At 43.5% G+C, this 20,715-nt stretch overlaps 1 protein-coding gene across 3 annotated transcripts in view; it reads right to left on the bottom strand.

Moving 5' to 3' along the window:
• The window catches only part of CAPN3 (calpain 3), a 268,573-nt gene that overhangs the window by 109,292 nt on the left and 138,566 nt on the right, over window positions 1-20,715 (bottom strand). For all 3 annotated transcript variants that reach the window (XM_082275014.1, XM_082275015.1, XM_082275017.1), the window contains one exon: window positions 3,527-3,610. In XM_082275014.1, coding sequence (XP_082131140.1) covers window positions 3,527-3,610 — 84 coding nt within the window. The remainder of the gene's footprint in view (window positions 1-3,526; window positions 3,611-20,715) is intronic.

The following is a 20,715-nucleotide window of genomic DNA, read 5'->3' as shown; positions in this document are numbered from 1 at the left end:
GCTTCTAAACTAGTATGAATGCATTATGATTGAATTATCTTATTTCTGTGAATGTTTTTTTTACAGATTTATTGGCTTATTCAGTAAGGCAGAACAATATGGCATCATTGTAAAGTGCATTACCTCATAGAAACCAGAATTTGTGTGTTTCCTGCATATGACCGTTCTAACTCTGATTGGTTGCTTAGGTATATTGTTATATAATGTTACACTATCATGATAAGACCACTGATACAGTATATAAATGAACTTTGCTGCTCCCTGCAAATGTATGGTTTAGACATTCATGGCATTACAGAATTCACAGAGCTCTTTGAAAAGCTCTCTGAAAAGAACATTTTACATTTAAACTTTTAAAGGGTCAGTCCATAGAAAACATAGTCCCAATATGTGTCCCAATATACCAACATAGTCCCAATATACACCTTTCATAGTCCCAATATGTGTCTGTTGTACTTTGTACCACTTAAAGCGGAAGTAAACTTCCTCTGCAAACATTTACCTATAGGTAAGCCTAAAAAAAGGCTTACCTATGGGCAGGGCCATGTTACTGAATGGGCATGCTGGGCACCTGCCCAGCGACCCAGCCTCAGCCAAGCATTAGTCCCGATTCTGGTGTGCATCCCGCCCCCTAACTTAGCAAGTGACAAACGCCTGTCGGGCCCTTCGCTGTTTTCAGGCCACTTGGGTCATGGAGGGGGAGCCTACAACTGCAGGAATGCCTCTCTGCCTCCATGGGAACAGGCACACAGAGGACAGTCGAGTCTGACTCCCGTCCGTGTGTGTGTTCCCTGGACACAGCCGCCGAACTTGGAAGCTGTCGTTAGCCTGGCACTGCCGTACCAATAAATATAGCCTTATCGATAATTTGCATTTTTTATCCTCGTGGGTGATTGTGTAGGCAGTGCCCCAGTGCACTGCATTGCCCGGGGCCCTTTAATGCTCTTACGGTGGCACTGCCTATAGGTAGTGTAAATATCTCCTAAACGTGTACCGTTTAGAAGATATTTACATGACATGCAGCCAGTGACATCACTGGCGCATGCACTCTGTAGGAACGGTCAAGGGTGTTGTTCCTTCCGAGCCCTGTGCCATGAAGAATGGCAGATCCCGCGTGCATGTGCAGGAGTGACGTCATCGCAGCGCCGGCCAATCACAGCGACGGAGCTCACAAACCCGGAAGAAACTCCGGGGGAAAATGTCAGCGGTGACAGCGGGGTGTGGGTGCCACTGGAACAGCTTCGTTCTAAGGTAAGTATTACATAATGAGCTAGTATGCAATGCATACTAGTTCATTATGCCTTTGTCTTACAGGTTTTTTTTTTTTTTTTTTTTTCATGAGTTTACAACCTTTATAAGGATTAAGCCTTTTTCTGGCACTTTTTGTTTACGAGTAAAAATCTGATTTTTTTTGCTAGAAAATTACTTCAGACACCCAAACATTATATTTTTTTTTTTAGCAGAGACTCCAGAGACTAAAATGGCAATTGTTGCAATTTTTTTTTGTCACACAGTATTTGTGCAGTTGTTTTTCAAATGCAATTGTTTGGAAAAAAATACACTTAATGAATTTTAATGCAAAAAACGCAACATATAACCCAATTTTATGGTAAAATATAAAAGATGATATAACCCTGAGTAAATAGATACCTAATATGTCACACGGTAAGCCAGAGAAACACCAGTGAGCAGTGGGGGGACGACCCCTCCCACTGCTTCTAAAGTGATCCAGCAGCTAAATAGTTGCTCATATTGCTTTTATGAGTAAGAGAATCGGCAACTTAAAAAATAAATAAAAATATATCAGGGTTATAGATGACAGCTTCAACCATAACCTCTGTAAACCACTTCAAAGCCACAAAGTATATACGTATTGCAGTCTTTAAGTGGTTAAAAAGCATCCTGTTTTTGTTGCATTTATTCCTTTAGGTGAAATGCCTGGTGGTCATAATAAGTCCCTCTGCTATCTTATTATCAAGTGGCCGCTCTAGGTATGAGAGCACATCTATCCCAGTGTGGTCGTTTTCTACCTGTCCTCCAATGGGCAAGACATCTGACTATGTATTGCCATTGCCAACCCCCTGCATGGATGATCTGTTGTTTTGTACTTTCTTAAAAAACCTCATTAAAATATTATTGTACCATAAACATTAGTTTCATTGCGCGCCATGTACTTCCTACGTGGTTTAGTCTCTTGGTGACGGTGGTTGGTGACACAGTTTCCTAGCACCAGAACCTTAACCACTTGCCAACCGGGCCAATTCTGACATTTCTCTCGTATATGTAAAAATCAGTGTTTATTTGATAGAAGATTACTTAGAACCCCCAAGCACTATATATATATATATATATATATATATATATATATATATATATATATATATATATATATATTGTTTTGGCAGAGACCCTAGGGAATAAAATGGCGGTCGTTGCAATGCATCAACGTTTTTACATCACACAGCATTTGCGCAGCAATTTTTTAAATGCGTTTTTTACTTCCAGTAAATAGATACATAACATGTCACGCTTCAAAATCGCACACGCTTGTGAACTAGGGACAATCTATGATACTTATAAATCTCCATAGGCGATGTTTTACCAGTTTAGAGTTACAGAGGAGGTCTTGGGCTAGAATTATTGCTTTTTCTCTAAAGTTTGTGGCGTTACCTCACTTGTGTGGTTTGAATACCGTTTACATATGCGGGCACTATTTATTTTATTATTTTCACATTTCCGTTACATTTTTTTTAATCACTTTTATTACTATTACAAGGAATGTAAACATCCCTTGTAATAGGGAGTAAACATGACAGGTCCTCCTTACGGAGAAATCTGGGGTCTATAAGTCCCCAGATCTCTCCTCTGTGCTGAAAAGGCTGAGATTAAAAAACAAAAATCGATCTCAGGCTTTCCAGCAAAAAAATAAATAAATGGCAGTGTTTACATCTTTCGGAATGTAAACATCCCTTGTTATAGGGAGTCGACATGACAGGTCCTCTTTACGGAGAAATCTGGGGTCTATAAGTCCCCAGATCTCTCCTCTGTGCTGAAAAGGCTGAGATTAAAAAAAAAATCGATCTTAGGCTTTCCAGCAAAAAAAAAAATAAATAAATGGGTGTTTACATCTTCCGGCGCCGGAAGTGATATCATGATGTTGCTTCCGGCCTCCGAGGGTCATAGATATGGCCATAAACCATCTGGTCCACGCCAGCTCTATGGTAAACCCCCGCCATCAACGGTTTTATTATCTGGTTTCTCGATCGCACGGGAGAGACCGTAAAAGCAATCAAGTGGCTAAACAGCTGCTATGGTGGCTTTTACATTGCAGGGAACTGCTGGCTGGAAAAGATTTGTGAATGATGCCTGCATCTGCAGGCATCATTCAAATATCACCACTTAAAGCCCAGGACGTCATATGACAGCCTACGGTGGGCAAGTAATATCAGTTTTGGAAATGCTGACCCCTTAAACACATTTTTACCACCTCTGTGCTATTCAAGCAATATAAATATTTATAGTATACCTCTTCCACTCCTGTTACAGAATAAGCATGACCTTTAACCAGTCCACTGGCCATACGGGTCTCAAACTGTGCAGGTACAATAGCCTGAAACAACAAAGATAGAAGTTAGACAGCCACACTCATAATAACCCAATCTTCTGCTATGTTAGTCAGTTAAAAGAAGATGACATCTTGCTTGGTAGCATTGATAAAGATAATTACATCAAATGTACTGTAGCCCTAGGGGCTGGTGTCTGATATTGAAAATAAATAAATTCCAGGCAAGGTCAGCTACTGTCAGTATATAAAAACCACACATTGCACAAGACAAACAATGCAAACACATTGTTCTGCATTACTTAGAGTCAATCAGTAGTTATGTCTGAGCAGAATTCAAAGCAAAAAGCAAATATCTTTTTTTTCCATGAAAATATTAGAGATACTGCGGTTCAATGTCAGCTATTCAAATTAAACATAAAAAACATACAGTATACCGCAAGGCAGCATAAATACCTGAAGGTTTATAAAGAACACGCACAGTACACCCAACATGCGCTTTTCCAAAGTAAGAATATCTAACATTCACTTTGAACTGATAACATGACATGATTAAGAAAATAATTGTTGCCTTATGGTAACAGAAAAGGAGGACACTGCACAGAAGTCTAACCACCACATATAAGAGATAGTTTCGTTTGCAATTCCATAGGTAAAGGAAAGAATCTAGACAAACTTCCATAGTCAAAAACAAGTCCATTGCAACATTCAAGTTACACATTTCAGTGACATGCTTCTTCTTCTTAAAATTCATAATGTTATCTACTGTTTTTTAATTGTTTAGAAAGAATCACTGTCAGTCTCTAAATCACCCCTTCATATAGATTATATAAGAATTATTAACCCACTGATAGGCAGTATGGTTGGTCCCAACACATATGAGTCTATACTGGACAGCTGGTATTCCTGTTACTCTTCTTATATCATTCAGTTGTTCTTCTGGTAGTTGTGGGGCTGTCTGGTAGAGCTATCAGGAAGAATATTGGCTGCAGCTTCCATTAATTAATTACAGTATCAAAAATCCTTGCTGGAATGCACTCTGGGTACTTTCTTCAAACACTCCTGTGAACAAGGCCTTCCTAACTGACACAGCTGATAACATAAAGTGGGGAATATTTTAAGAGTTGCTCAGGTGTGGGTATTGTTTAGAAACTCTATAAAATAGAATCCAGTTAAAATTTTGTTTTAGTTTTGAAAACATAAGAAAATGAGGAAGGGAGGGAATGGAGACATAGTAGCAACATAAACATCGACAGAGGTTCTAAGTGTTTATAATACTGTATTTCCCCCTATGGAGAAACTCCACCTCCACTTTCCTGTTAATCCCGCGTTAAATTAACCAAGAGCAGAAAATGTTCAATGAGGACAAAGACAGCAACATAAAATACACTGCTCAAAAAAATTAAAGGAACACTTTATAATCAGAGTATAGCATCAAGTCAATTAAACTCCTGGGATATTGATCTGGTCAGTTAAGTAGCAGAGGGGGTTGTTAATCAGTTTCAGCTGCTTTGGTGTTAATCAAATTACAAACAGGTGCATTAGATGGGCAACAATGAGATGACCTCCAAAACAGGAATAGGTTTATAGGTGGAGGACACTGACTTTTTTTTCCCTACTCCTCTTTTCTGACTGTTTTTTACTATTTTTGCATTTGACTAGGGTCAGTGTCACTAATGGTAGCATGAGGCAATGCCTGGACTCTATAGAGGTTGCACAGGCAGTCTAACTCCTCCAGGAATAGCACATCAATACGTGCCATTGTCAGAAGGTTTGCTGTATCTCCCAGCACAGTCTCAAGTGCATGGAGGAGATTTCAGGAGACAGGCACTTTCTCTAGGATAGCTGGACAGGACCATAAAAGGTCCTTAACCCGCCAACAGGACTGGTATCTGCTCCTTTGTGCAAAAAGGAACAGGATGAGTACTGCCAGAGCCCTGCAAAACGACCCCTAGCAGGCCACTGGTGTGAATGTCTCTGACCAAACAATCAGAAACCGGGTTTATGAGGATGGGCTGAGGGCCTGACTTCCTCTAGTGGGCCCTGTGCTCACTGTCTGACACCGTAGAGCTCAGTTGGCATTTGCCATTGAACACCAGGATTGGCAGGTCTGCCACTGGCGCCCTGTGCTTTTCACAGACGAGAGCAGGTTCACTCTAAACAAATGTGACAGACATGAAAAGGTCTGGAGAAGCCGTGGAGAATGTTATGATGCCTGTAATATCGTTCAGCATGACTGGTTTGGTGGTGGGCCAGTGCTGGTCTGGGTAAGCATATCCATGGAAGGACGCACAAACCTCTACAGGCTAGACAATGGCACCCTGACTGAAATTAGGTGTTGGAATGAAATCCTTGGATCCACTGTCAGACCCTATGCTGGTGCAGTGGGTCCTGGGTTCCTCCTGGTGCATGACAATGCCCGGTCTCATGTGCAAGAGTATGCAGCCAGTTCCTGGAGAATGAAGGAATTGATACAATTGAATGACCCCCACGCTTGCCTGACCTAAATCCAATAGAGCACCTCTAGGATATTATGTTTCAGTCCATCCGATGCCACTAGGTTACACCTCAATCTGTTCAGGAGCTCAGTAATGCCTTACGTCAGATCTGGAAGGAAATACAACAGGACTAGTGATAGGCTTTCTGTTTGAGTCAAAGGTAAGTTCGACTCAAACATCGAGTGTTCGTGTGTTCGCTGAACACACGAACAACCGGGGCGCTCGGTGTGAAGTTCGCCTGCTGATGAGTGCCCCATAGTGCACAGCATGATTGCAGTGCATTAAGTGCTTGTGATTGCCATGATTGGCCAAAGGCAGGGTGCCTTTAGCCAATCATAGCCAATCACGCAACCTCTGTGTCCACAGTGAAAAGTGGTGGTCACAGACATGGTGCATCCTCTACAGGCGGGGCATACTTGTCCTTTTTTTTCCAGTGCTGGCCATGTTATTGATCCACAACATGCAGAAGAGTTGGTGGAGTGGATAATGAAGCCATCCTCCTCCTCCTCATCCTCTGTCTTACAGCCTCATACTAGTTGGCCTTCCACCGCTGCTGCCAAAGCAGCCTATTCCACAGGCTCCTTGTCCACAGCTACTCCTTCGGTAGCCTCACCATCATGCACGGAGGAGTCAAATGAATTATTCGATCATAGTGTCAGTTACATAATTCTGGAGGATGCGCAGCAATTTGAATGCTCTGATGTTAGTTCCAAGGTTGAGGAAGGGAATAACGTGAGCCTAGAGAGAAGGGGTGATAATGACGGACAAGAAACTAGCAGGCATGTTCCCCCAGCTGCAGTATACTGCCAAGTTTGCTCCAGTGACGAGGAGGGAGAGATGATGAGGTCACTGACTGTACTTGGGTGCCTGAGAGAATAGAGGAGGAGGCAGCACAACTCCAACGAGGCAGGATGTCCTCCAGGGGCCGGCTTAAGGGCAGCCACCCTATTGCATCACACCACAGAGCTCCACAGGTGCAGGGCGCTGCTAACTCCCTGCTGCCCTCCAAAAGTTCATTGGTGTGGGCTTTTTCAACACATGTGCAGTAGTCCACAGCATTGCTGTTTGCAATCTCTGTCTGAAGTGGATCAAGCGTGGTCAGAACACCAGCTTCTTGGGCACCACTTGCTTGACAAGACATAGGATGACCTGCCATTCAGTCCATTGGCGACAGCAAGTGAAAGACCCACATCATAAAAAAATGCAGACTTCTTCTTGCTCCTCATCTGGGATCTCTACCCTACTCAAGTCTTCTCAAAAACCTGCATCCAGGGGGATGATGGTATAGCAATGGATGCCAGAGGTACTTGCACCCAATCTGCTAGCAGTTGTAAGATTCCGGTACCTCCGGTACCCTTAATCACCACTTTCCTCTGTAATGCGTCCCACCTTTCTCTTCAGGTGGTACGCATATACCTTTAAGAACGATGATGTCACTGCTGAGTGCCGCAGAGCGGCTATTTCAACCGCCGGTGGTCTCACTCACATTGTTCGTTCAACCTGCCTTGATATCCACATGCTTTCAAGCCTGTCTCTCGATCGGAACCTCCAGCTATTCCCTTTACCTGGAGCAGACCGGAACCTCGCTACTGATCCCTGTATCTCGCTACCGGATCATTCCTCATCTACTGGACCTCTCTAAACTACTAACATTACAAGTGATAAGTACCCCGCAGGGGAACCCTCCATAACCTTATTGCACTATCTACCTATGCACACTAAGGACTGTTACTACCTATCCATACTATCCTATCATCTGCACTGTTACATAGATTGCTAGCTCTTGAGCCTACTACCATCTATCATCTGCACTACTGCATAGATTGCTAGCTCTCCTGTCTACTACTATCTATCCTTGCACTGGGTTACTCTAGCCTGTATTTGTCATCTGCTGTCCTCACCACCTATTAGCATACTCGATACTAACCTATCTGCATTCCTAAATACCATCTTGAACTCTCCTATACAAACCTATCAAGTGATTACCATCCTTGTCACTGTTCACACCTGTCCCTTCAGCACATCACCTTCATACTATCATATACATCCTATCACTCCAGGAACATCTCATTGAGTGTGTATATATCTGTATGTTGAAGCTGACAGGCCCACGGTGATGAGTCCTGGAGAGTTGGATCTGGTATTCAACACATCTCTACATGACTACTGAGTGGAGATTTTGCAGCTGCAAATCCAGCCTATACTAAAAACGCAGGAGCGTTACAGATTGAACGAACCTTAAAAATGGATTCAGCAGAATTACCCACTCAAGTGACACAATTAACACAACAAGTAAAAGCGTTAATACTTGCTCTGACTGACGTACAAGAAAAGAATCAGACTCTGACACAGCAGGTAACCCAGCTCTCACGGCTTACTGCTGTTCAGCCTCCTGAACCTAAAATAAACTCTCCTCTAGTGTTTACAGGTGATCGGAAAACATTTTGTGAATTCAAAAACGCATGTCAATTGCTTTTTTTGTTAAAACCTCGTACATACCCCACTGATCAAATAAAAGTCTGTACCGTTATTTCATACTTGACGGGTGATCCACGGGCCTGGGCAGACTCTCTCTTTGAGAATAATGATCAGATTCTCAACACCTATTCCTTATTCCTAGCGGAACTCGCTAGTTTATACGATGACCCCAATAGGCAGAGTACTGCTGATATTCAGTTGAGGGCCTTAAAACAAGGAAGGAGACCTGTAGAAGACTTTGTATCTGAGTTCAAAAGATGGACCCTTGATTCAGGGTGGAATGACACATCTTTGCGAACTCAATTCAGACTCGGGTTATCGGAAGCTGTTAAAGACGAGCTCGCCCGAGCGGATTTACCTGGCACCTTGGAGGCCTTGATACAACTTAGTATCAATATCGACAGACGACTGCGAGAAAGAAGGGCTGAAAAGATGGGAATGTCATTGTCTAGTCATTCTCAGATTTCGGCCGTTGACCCTACGCCCATGGATGTAGGAACCATACGCCCACCTTTAACGACTACTGAACGAGCTAGAAGAACATCCAGAAATCTCTGCATGTACTGCGCATCCTCGGATCATTTGATAAGCACCTGTCCCCTTGTCCGCAAAAAAGAGGGTGAGTGTTCACATGTCTTGCTGGGAGGATTAACAACTTCCTTTCTCTAACCCCTATCTTTTTGTTCATTTAATATTACAGTGGGACCAAACTAGGATCACCACCAAGGCTATGGTCGACACTGGATCTTGTGGAAACTATATTGATACACGCTTTGTTACCTTAAATAAAATACCTATTATTTCAAAATCTAAGCCTGTTTCTGTTAGTTTCATTAATGGTATTCCACTGTCTTCTGGTCCAATCACCAACCAGACACAGGCACTCCTTGCCACTACCAACGAATCACATGTGGAGACCATCACCTTTGACATACTATCCTCACCCCATTTTCCTATTATTTTGGGACTTCCCTGGTTACACACACACCAACCAATCATAGATTGGAAAAAACGGACTTTGGTTTTCCCTTCTCACTATTGTGAGAATACGTGTAACCTCCCATCTTATGGGAAGATTCTGTCTGTGGTGTCAGATGAAATTGCACCACTATGCTATCAGGATCTGTCCGAAGTGTTCCTTGAGAAAAATGCTCAAGTGTTGCCTCCCCATAGGGATTACGATTGCACTATCGATCTACTCCCTAACAGCAAATTGCCTTTCGGTCATGTTTATCCCCTTTCACAGGATGAACTTTCTCATCTCAAGGAATACTTGGATGAGAATTTGACAAAAGGGTTCATTAGACCCTCTACTTCTTCCACTGCTGCAGGACTTTTCTTTGTCCGCAATAAGGATTCCAGTCTCAGGCCTATTATCGATTATAGGCAATTAAACACGATTACGATAAAGGATCGCTATCCTTTGCCGCTCATCCCTGAACTTATTGAACAGGTGCGTGGGGCTACTTATTTCACCAAATTAGACCTGAAAGGGGCATACAACCTAATCCGAATCCGTGACGGGGATGAGTGGAAAACAGCATTCAGAACCAGATACGGACTATTCGAATACCTTGTGATGCCATTTGGGCTATGTAATGCTCCCGCAGCTTTCCAAAGATTCATAAACGACATCTTTAGAGACTTACTTGATGTCTGTGTTGTAGTATACCTAGACGATAAACTTATTTATTCTCGATCTATGCCTGAACACATAAAAAATGTAAAACTTGTGTTGTCCAGACTGCTCTCACACAGACTATATGTGAAATTAAAAAAAATGTCTATTTCATAAAGAAGAAATATTATTTCTAGGATACTTCATATCCAAAACTGGAATTAAGATGGATATGAGTAAGATATCCTGTATTCTAGACTGGCCTATACCAACAACTCGTAAGGCCCTACAGCGATTCCTTGGATTCTCGAACTTCTATAGGAAGTTCATCAAGAACTTTTCCGCTATTGTGAGACCTCTCACACAACTGACAAGTATAAAAAAAACATTCAAATGGTCAGAAGAAGCAAATCAAGCCTTCTGCTTGTTAAAATCAAGCTTTACTTCTGCTCCCATACTACGCCATCCAGACCCATCCCTCCAATATATTCTAGAGGTAGATGCGTCAAATATGGCAGTAGGAGCAATTCTCTCCCAACGACCAACAAACACTTCATCACTCCACCCGGTTGCTTTCTTTTCAAAATCACTAAGCAGCCCAGAGGTGAATTACCCAGTGGGTGAAAAGGAGTTGCTTGCCATAAAACTGGCACTGGAGAATTGGCGACATCTGCTCGAAGGTACCCAGTTACCAATACTCATATATACAGATCATAAAAACCTTCAATACCTCCAGACTAACAAGACTCTCTCTCACCGGCAGGTACGATGGTCATTATTCTTTTTAAGATTTAATTTCCTAGTGACCTACACGCCTGCAGACAAAAATAAAAAAGCGGATGCGCTATCACGATTAACCGAAGATAACCGCGCCGAAATCCCTTCCATTCCCATAATACCCTATGAACGCATTATTGGTGTTGTCCGTTCCTTGAAGGAAGAGATTTTGCACAGTATAAGAATGGATTCACCTCCACCACAACTAAGTACTGATGCAGAAGGCTTCCTCTATTACAATGACAAACTCTACATACCCCCTACTATGCGCACCAAGATTTTGGAGTTATCGCATGATGTGCCCATGGCAGGACATATGGGTATAACGAAAACCTTTAATTTTCTCACCAGGCAGTTTTGGTGGCCTGATATGAAGACGTCTGTACAAAAATTTGTTTCTTCATGTGACATCTGCGCAAGGTCCAAAATTGACACTACAAAACCATCTGGACTACTTTGTAGTCTACCAATACCCCAGGTTCCATGGGAAGTTGTGTCCTTAGATTTCATAGTAGAACTACCACCCTCTAAAGGATTTAATACCATCCTAGTGTCAGTGGACCACTTGACAAAGATGGCACATTTCATTGCTATCCGTAGACTACCTTCATCTAAACAAACAGCGGAACTACTTATGAAACATGTGTTTAAGTTGCATGGAATTCCAAAAACTCTTTTGTCCGACCGTGGTTCACAATTCATCTCTAAATTTTGGCAAGCACTTTGTCAAATTTTACGCATTGAGCGAAAGCTCACTTCTCCCTACCATCCTCAGACCAACGGACAGACTGAAAGAGTCAACCAGTGCATTGAGCAATATCTACGTTGCTACACATCATACTTGCAGGATGATTGGGTGGATCTCCTTCCTTTAGCAGAATTTGCTTACAACAACGCAACCCACAGTACTACGAAGCAAAGTCCGTTCTACTTGAACTATGGGTTTCATCCCACTCTTCTTCCACCACGCATCCTGCCATCGAGTAACCCAGTAGCCTCGGATTACCTTACCCAAATAAAAGACTCTTTGGGTTTACTCAATACCACTATATCACACGCTCACAGTCAACAAAAAAAGTACTACGACCTTCGTAGAAGACCTTCTCCTCAGTATGCTATTAGGGACCTTGTTTGGCTATCGACAAAGAACTTAAGATTAAAAATCCCTAGCAAGAAGCTTGGACCTTTATTTTTGGGACCCTTCCCAATTAAAAAACTTATCGGAAAAGCTGCAGTACAGCTCACCCTACCAGCAGATCTCAAGATCCATCCCATCTTCCATGTGTCGCTACTGAAGCCCCATGTTCCTAACCAAGGAATAAGGCCTACCATCTTGCCTCCACCTCCAATACAAGTTGAAGGCGGAGAAGAGTATGAGATCAAGGAAATTTTGGATTCTCGCATCCATAGAGGAAGACTCCAGTATCTCATAAGATGGAAGAACTATGGACCCCAAGACGACACCTGGCTAGATACCTCTGATATTCATGCGCCTAGACTTATACGGAACTTTCACTCGAAACACCCAGAGAAACCTGTCCTATAGGCCTTCTGGAGCCGGCCTTAAGGGGGGGGGTACTGTAAGATTCCGGTACCTCCGGTACCCTTATTCACCACTTTCCTCTGTAATGCGTCCCACCTTTCTCTTCAGGTGGTACGCATATACCTTTAAGAACGATGATGTCACTGCTGAGCGCCGCAGAGCAGCTATTTCAACCGCCGGCGGTCTCACTCACATTGTTCGTTCAACCTGCCTTGATATCCACATGCTTTCAAGCCTGTCTCTCGATCGGAACCTCCAGCTATTCCCTTTACCTGGAGCAGACCGGAACCTCGCTACTGATCCCTGTATCTCGCTACCGGATCATTCCTCATCTACTGGACCTCTCTAAACTACTAACATTACAAGTGATAAGTACCCCGCAGGGGAACCCTCCATAACCTTATTGCACTATCTACCTATGCACACTAAGGACTGTTACTACCTATCCATACTATCCTATCATCTGCACTGTTACATAGATTGCTAGCTCTTGAGCCTACTACCATCTATCATCTGCACTACTGCATAGATTGCTAGCTCTCCTGTCTACTACTATCTATCCTTGCACTGGGTTACTCTAGCCTGTATTTGTCATCTGCTGTCCTCACCACCTATTAGCATACTCGATACTAACCTATCTGCATTCCTAAATACCATCTTGAACTCTCCTATACAAACCTATCAAGTGATTACCATCCTTGTCACTGTTCACACCTGTCCCTTCAGCACATCACCTTCATACTATCATATACATCCTATCACTCCAGGAACATCTCATTGAGTGTGTATATATCTGTATGTTGAAGCTGACAGGCCCACGGTGATGAGTCCTGGAGAGTTGGATCTGGTATTCAACACATCTCTACATGACTACTGAGTGGAGATTTTGCAGCTGCAAATCCAGCCTATACTAAAAACGCAGGAGCGTTACAGATTGAACGAACCTTAAAAATGGATTCAGCAGAATTACCCACTCAAGTGACACAATTAACACAACAAGTAAAAGCGTTAATACTTGCTCTGACTGACGTACAAGAAAAGAATCAGACTCTGACACAGCAGGTAACCCAGCTCTCACGGCTTACTGCTGTTCAGCCTCCTGAACCTAAAATAAACTCTCCTCTAGTGTTTACAGGTGATCGGAAAACATTTTGTGAATTCAAAAACGCATGTCAATTGCTTTTTTTGTTAAAACCTCGTACATACCCCACTGATCAAATAAAAGTCTGTACCGTTATTTCATACTTGACGGGTGATCCACGGGCCTGGGCAGACTCTCTCTTTGAGAATAATGATCAGATTCTCAACACCTATTCCTTATTCCTAGCGGAACTCGCTAGTTTATACGATGACCCCAATAGGCAGAGTACTGCTGATATTCAGTTGAGGGCCTTAAAACAAGGAAGGAGACCTGTAGAAGACTTTGTATCTGAGTTCAAAAGATGGACCCTTGATTCAGGGTGGAATGACACATCTTTGCGAACTCAATTCAGACTCGGGTTATCGGAAGCTGTTAAAGACGAGCTCGCCCGAGCGGATTTACCTGGCACCTTGGAGGCCTTGATACAACTTAGTATCAATATCGACAGACGACTGCGAGAAAGAAGGGCTGAAAAGATGGGAATGTCATTGTCTAGTCATTCTCAGATTTCGGCCGTTGACCCTACGCCCATGGATGTAGGAACCATACGCCCACCTTTAACGACTACTGAACGAGCTAGAAGAACATCCAGAAATCTCTGCATGTACTGCGCATCCTCGGATCATTTGATAAGCACCTGTCCCCTTGTCCGCAAAAAAGAGGGTGAGTGTTCACATGTCTTGCTGGGAGGATTAACAACTTCCTTTCTCTAACCCCTATCTTTTTGTTCATTTAATATTACAGTGGGACCAAACTAGGATCACCACCAAGGCTATGGTCGACACTGGATCTTGTGGAAACTATATTGATACACGCTTTGTTACCTTAAATAAAATACCTATTATTTCAAAATCTAAGCCTGTTTCTGTTAGTTTCATTAATGGTATTCCACTGTCTTCTGGTCCAATCACCAACCAGACACAGGCACTCCTTGCCACTACCAACGAATCACATGTGGAGACCATCACCTTTGACATACTATCCTCACCCCATTTTCCTATTATTTTGGGACTTCCCTGGTTACACACACACCAACCAATCATAGATTGGAAAAAACGGACTTTGGTTTTCCCTTCTCACTATTGTGAGAATACGTGTAACCTCCCATCTTATGGGAAGATTCTGTCTGTGGTGTCAGATGAAATTGCACCACTATGCTATCAGGATCTGTCCGAAGTGTTCCTTGAGAAAAATGCTCAAGTGTTGCCTCCCCATAGGGATTACGATTGCACTATCGATCTACTCCCTAACAGCAAATTGCCTTTCGGTCATGTTTATCCCCTTTCACAGGATGAACTTTCTCATCTCAAGGAATACTTGGATGAGAATTTGACAAAAGGGTTCATTAGACCCTCTACTTCTTCCACTGCTGCAGGACTTTTCTTTGTCCGCAATAAGGATTCCAGTCTCAGGCCTATTATCGATTATAGGCAATTAAACACGATTACGATAAAGGATCGCTATCCTTTGCCGCTCATCCCTGAACTTATTGAACAGGTGCGTGGGGCTACTTATTTCACCAAATTAGACCTGAAAGGGGCATACAACCTAATCCGAATCCGTGACGGGGATGAGTGGAAAACAGCATTCAGAACCAGATACGGACTATTCGAATACCTTGTGATGCCATTTGGGCTATGTAATGCTCCCGCAGCTTTCCAAAGATTCATAAACGACATCTTTAGAGACTTACTTGATGTCTGTGTTGTAGTATACCTAGACGATAAACTTATTTATTCTCGATCTATGCCTGAACACATAAAAAATGTAAAACTTGTGTTGTCCAGACTGCTCTCACACAGACTATATGTGAAATTAAAAAAAATGTCTATTTCATAAAGAAGAAATATTATTTCTAGGATACTTCATATCCAAAACTGGAATTAAGATGGATATGAGTAAGATATCCTGTATTCTAGACTGGCCTATACCAACAACTCGTAAGGCCCTACAGCGATTCCTTGGATTCTCGAACTTCTATAGGAAGTTCATCAAGAACTTTTCCGCTATTGTGAGACCTCTCACACAACTGACAAGTATAAAAAAAACATTCAAATGGTCAGAAGAAGCAAATCAAGCCTTCTGCTTGTTAAAATCAAGCTTTACTTCTGCTCCCATACTACGCCATCCAGACCCATCCCTCCAATATATTCTAGAGGTAGATGCGTCAAATATGGCAGTAGGAGCAATTCTCTCCCAACGACCAACAAACACTTCATCACTCCACCCGGTTGCTTTCTTTTCAAAATCACTAAGCAGCCCAGAGGTGAATTACCCAGTGGGTGAAAAGGAGTTGCTTGCCATAAAACTGGCACTGGAGAATTGGCGACATCTGCTCGAAGGTACCCAGTTACCAATACTCATATATACAGATCATAAAAACCTTCAATACCTCCAGACTAACAAGACTCTCTCTCACCGGCAGGTACGATGGTCATTATTCTTTTTAAGATTTAATTTCCTAGTGACCTACACGCCTGCAGACAAAAATAAAAAAGCGGATGCGCTATCACGATTAACCGAAGATAACCGCGCCGAAATCCCTTCCATTCCCATAATACCCTATGAACGCATTATTGGTGTTGTCCGTTCCTTGAAGGAAGAGATTTTGCACAGTATAAGAATGGATTCACCTCCACCACAACTAAGTACTGATGCAGAAGGCTTCCTCTATTACAATGACAAACTCTACATACCCCCTACTATGCGCACCAAGATTTTGGAGTTATCGCATGATGTGCCCATGGCAGGACATATGGGTATAACGAAAACCTTTAATTTTCTCACCAGGCAGTTTTGGTGGCCTGATATGAAGACGTCTGTACAAAAATTTGTTTCTTCATGTGACATCTGCGCAAGGTCCAAAATTGACACTACAAAACCATCTGGACTACTTTGTAGTCTACCAATACCCCAGGTTCCATGGGAAGTTGTGTCCTTAGATTTCATAGTAGAACTACCACCCTCTAAAGGATTTAATACCATCCTAGTGTCAGTGGACCACTTGACAAAGATGGCACATTTCATTGCTATCCGTAGACTACCTTCATCTAAACAAACAGCGGAACTACTTATGAAACATGTGTTTAAGTTGCATGGAATTCCAAAAACTCTTTTGTCCGACCGTGGTTCACAATTCATCTCTAAATTTTGGCAAGCACTTTGTCAAATTTTACGCATTGAGCGAAAGCTCACTTCTCCCTACCATCCTCAGACCAACGGACAGACTGAAAGAGTCAACCAGTGCATTGAGCAATATCTACGTTGCTACACATCATACTTGCAGGATGATTGGGTGGATCTCCTTCCTTTAGCAGAATTTGCTTACAACAACGCAACCCACAGTACTACGAAGCAAAGTCCGTTCTACTTGAACTATGGGTTTCATCCCACTCTTCTTCCACCACGCATCCTGCCATCGAGTAACCCAGTAGCCTCGGATTACCTTACCCAAATAAAAGACTCTTTGGGTTTACTCAATACCACTATATCACACGCTCACAGTCAACAAAAAAAGTACTACGACCTTCGTAGAAGACCTTCTCCTCAGTATGCTATTAGGGACCTTGTTTGGCTATCGACAAAGAACTTAAGATTAAAAATCCCTAGCAAGAAGCTTGGACCTTTATTTTTGGGACCCTTCCCAATTAAAAAACTTATCGGAAAAGCTGCAGTACAGCTCACCCTACCAGCAGATCTCAAGATCCATCCCATCTTCCATGTGTCGCTACTGAAGCCCCATGTTCCTAACCAAGGAATAAGGCCTACCATCTTGCCTCCACCTCCAATACAAGTTGAAGGCGGAGAAGAGTATGAGATCAAGGAAATTTTGGATTCTCGCATCCATAGAGGAAGACTCCAGTATCTCATAAGATGGAAGAACTATGGACCCCAAGACGACACCTGGCTAGATACCTCTGATATTCATGCGCCTAGACTTATACGGAACTTTCACTCGAAACACCCAGAGAAACCTGTCCTATAGGCCTTCTGGAGCCGGCCTTAAGGGGGGGGGTACTGTAAGATTCCGGTACCTCCGGTACCCTTATTCACCACTTTCCTCTGTAATGCGTCCCACCTTTCTCTTCAGGTGGTACGCATATACCTTTAAGAACGATGATGTCACTGCTGAGCGCCGCAGAGCAGCTATTTCAACCGCCGGCGGTCTCACTCACATTGTTCGTTCAACCTGCCTTGATATCCACATGCTTTCAAGCCTGTCTCTCGATCGGAACCTCCAGCTATTCCCTTTACCTGGAGCAGACCGGAACCTCGCTACTGATCCCTGTATCTCGCTACCGGATCATTCCTCATCTACTGGACCTCTCTAAACTACTAACATTACAAGTGATAAGTACCCCGCAGGGGAACCCTCCATAACCTTATTGCACTATCTACCTATGCACACTAAGGCCTTTCTACCTATCCATACTATCCTATCATCTGCACTGTTACATAGATTGCTAGCTCTTGAGCCTACTACCATCTATCATCTGCACTACTGCATAGATTGCTAGCTCTCCTGTCTACTACTATCTATCCTTGCACTGGGTTACTCTATCCTGTATTTGTTATCTGCTGTCCTCACCACCTATTAGCATACTCGATACTAACCTATCTGCATTCCTAAATACCATCTTGAACTCTCCTATACAAACCTATCAAGTGATTACCATCCTTGTCACTGTTTACACCTGTCCCTTCAGCACATCACCTTCATACTATCATATACATCCTATCACTCCAGGAACATCTCATTGAGTGTGTATATATCTGTATGTTGAAGCTGACAGGCCCACGGTGATGAGTCCTGGAGAGTTGGATCTGGTATTCAACACATCTCTACATGACTACTGAGTGGAGATTTTGCAGCTGCAAATCCAGCCTATACTAAAAACGCAGGAGCGTTACAGCAGTATACCACCTGTTGATTTCACCACCAGCCAAATTTCGCTACCCCAGTTGCTGAACCATAAAAAATACTGTCCCAGCCATCCACATGCTCACAATCTAAATGCTAGCTGGGCCAAACTGCTACCACTGCAACTGCTGCATTTTCACCTGGTAGACTCTGCCTCCTTTCATGAATTTGCCGAATGTGCTGTACTACAGTGGCAGGTTCCAAAAATACATTTCTTTTCACGTAGGGCCATTCCAGCTCTGGACCATCATGTGGAAGGCAAAGTTTTGTCCTCGTTGGACAGATCGGTCAGCAGGAAGGTTCACATTACTGCTGACTTATGGTCCAGCAGGCATGGTCAGGGATGTTACATTTCCTTCACGGTGCACTGGGTAACTCTGCTGGCAGCTGGGAAGGATGCAGGACAGGGTTCAGTGTCGGAGATTGTTCTGCCACCACGCCTCCAAAAAGCTGGTGGTGATTCTGCCATATCTGTCTGCTCCACCCCTCCTCTTCTTCTTCCTCTATGGCCTCTTATGCTGAATTGTCCTTTGAACCTGCAGTGCTCCCTAAGCTTTCAAGGGGCTACACAAGCAGTCAGGCTAAAAGATGCCATACAGTGCTTCAGTTAATCCTTCTAGGGGACAGGAGCCACACCGGGGCAGAGATTCTGTCAGCTCTGCAGGGGCAGGCTCAGAGGTGGTTGACGCCATGGCAGCTGGAGCCAGGAATAGTTGTATGCAACAATGGCACCAACCTTCTCTCCAACCCCTAACAGGAATACTTGACACATGTTTCATGCTTGGTACATGTCCTAAATTTGGTGGTCCAGCGTTTCTTGAACAGGTATCTAGGCTTACAAGATCTTCTGAGGAAGGCCAGAAAAGTCTGTGGCCATGTCTCATACAATGCCAGTGTTCGGCTTGCTGACATTCAATGGGAATTCAACTTGCCCACTAACCACCTCATTTGTGACATGCCCACCAGGTGGAACTCAACATTCGCAATGCTGCAGCGGCTGCACATGCAGCAGAGGGCCATCAATGAGTACCTGTGTGAGTATGGCACAAGGACATGCTCAGGGGAGCTTGAATCTTTTCGCCACGTCAGTGGCTGCTGATAAAGGATGCATGCACAGTCCTGTCACCATTTGAGAAGGCCGCAAGGATGGTGAGCTGTGACCATGCAAGCATTAGTGACACTATCCATGCAGTCTTCCTTCTGGAGCACACGCTTCATGGAATCATGGACAAGGCACTTGATGCAGAACAGCGGGAGGAAGAGGAGGACTTTCTTTCCTCACAAGGCCCCTTTATGCAGATACCATTCCTGCGGGGTCGCAAAGCACACAGGAGGAAGAGGAGGAGGAGGATTGTGGCAGCATGGATGTAGAGGATAACATAAAGCAGTCTTCAAGGGATGTTTTTTATTTCCCAGAAACCCTAGGAGTTGTACGTGGCAGGGCAGAGGTTGCTCCTGACAATGTCATCCTTAGTGACCCAAAGGACTCCGGATCTCATGCCTCCTTAAACTTATGCTGCATGGGCTCCCTGATTCTGCAAAGCCTGCAAGGATTCATGGTATCAAGAAGAGGGATCATTACTGGTTGGCAACCCTTCTTGATCCACATTACAAGGGTAAAGTAACAGAGCTTATCTTGCCTTCGCAGAGGGAGCCGAGGATGAAATATCTTGAAGACGCCTTGAAGAAAAATTTGTGTAACACCTTTCCAGACAGTGGGAGGCTACTATTTCCTGGACAACGTGTTTCTGAGGCTTCGTTCGGTCAAAGGAGGACCGTGGAGAAGGCGGCCGGCTGACCGACGCCTTTAAACAATTCTTTAGTCCTCAGTGCCCAGGGCTGTTAGATTTAAGCAACCATCAGCAGCATCTGCATCATATGGTGCAGGACTATCTAGGGGCAAGAGCAGACTTGGAGACCTTTCCAACTGAGCAACCACTGGGTTACTGGGTCATGAGGATGGACCACTGGCCAGAACTTGCTGAATATGCAAAAGAGCTACTGGCCTTTCCTGCTTCCAGAGTGCCTTCTGAATGGACATTTAGTGCTGCTGGAGGTTTTGTGGTGGATAAAAGAGTGCGTCTGTCCACAGACTCAGTTGACCAGCTGACATTTATCAAAATCAATCACTCCAAGATCAACAGCAGCTATCAAGCCTCTGATGCTGATGTAGCTGA

The sequence above is a fragment of the Pelophylax lessonae genome (genome assembly GCF_965119305.1).
Source record: "Pelophylax lessonae genome assembly, chromosome: 13".
Taxonomy (NCBI): domain Eukaryota; kingdom Metazoa; phylum Chordata; class Amphibia; order Anura; family Ranidae; genus Pelophylax; species Pelophylax lessonae.
The sequence above is the reverse complement of the archived record's forward strand: the minus strand, read 5'-3'. Positions and strand labels throughout refer to the sequence as shown.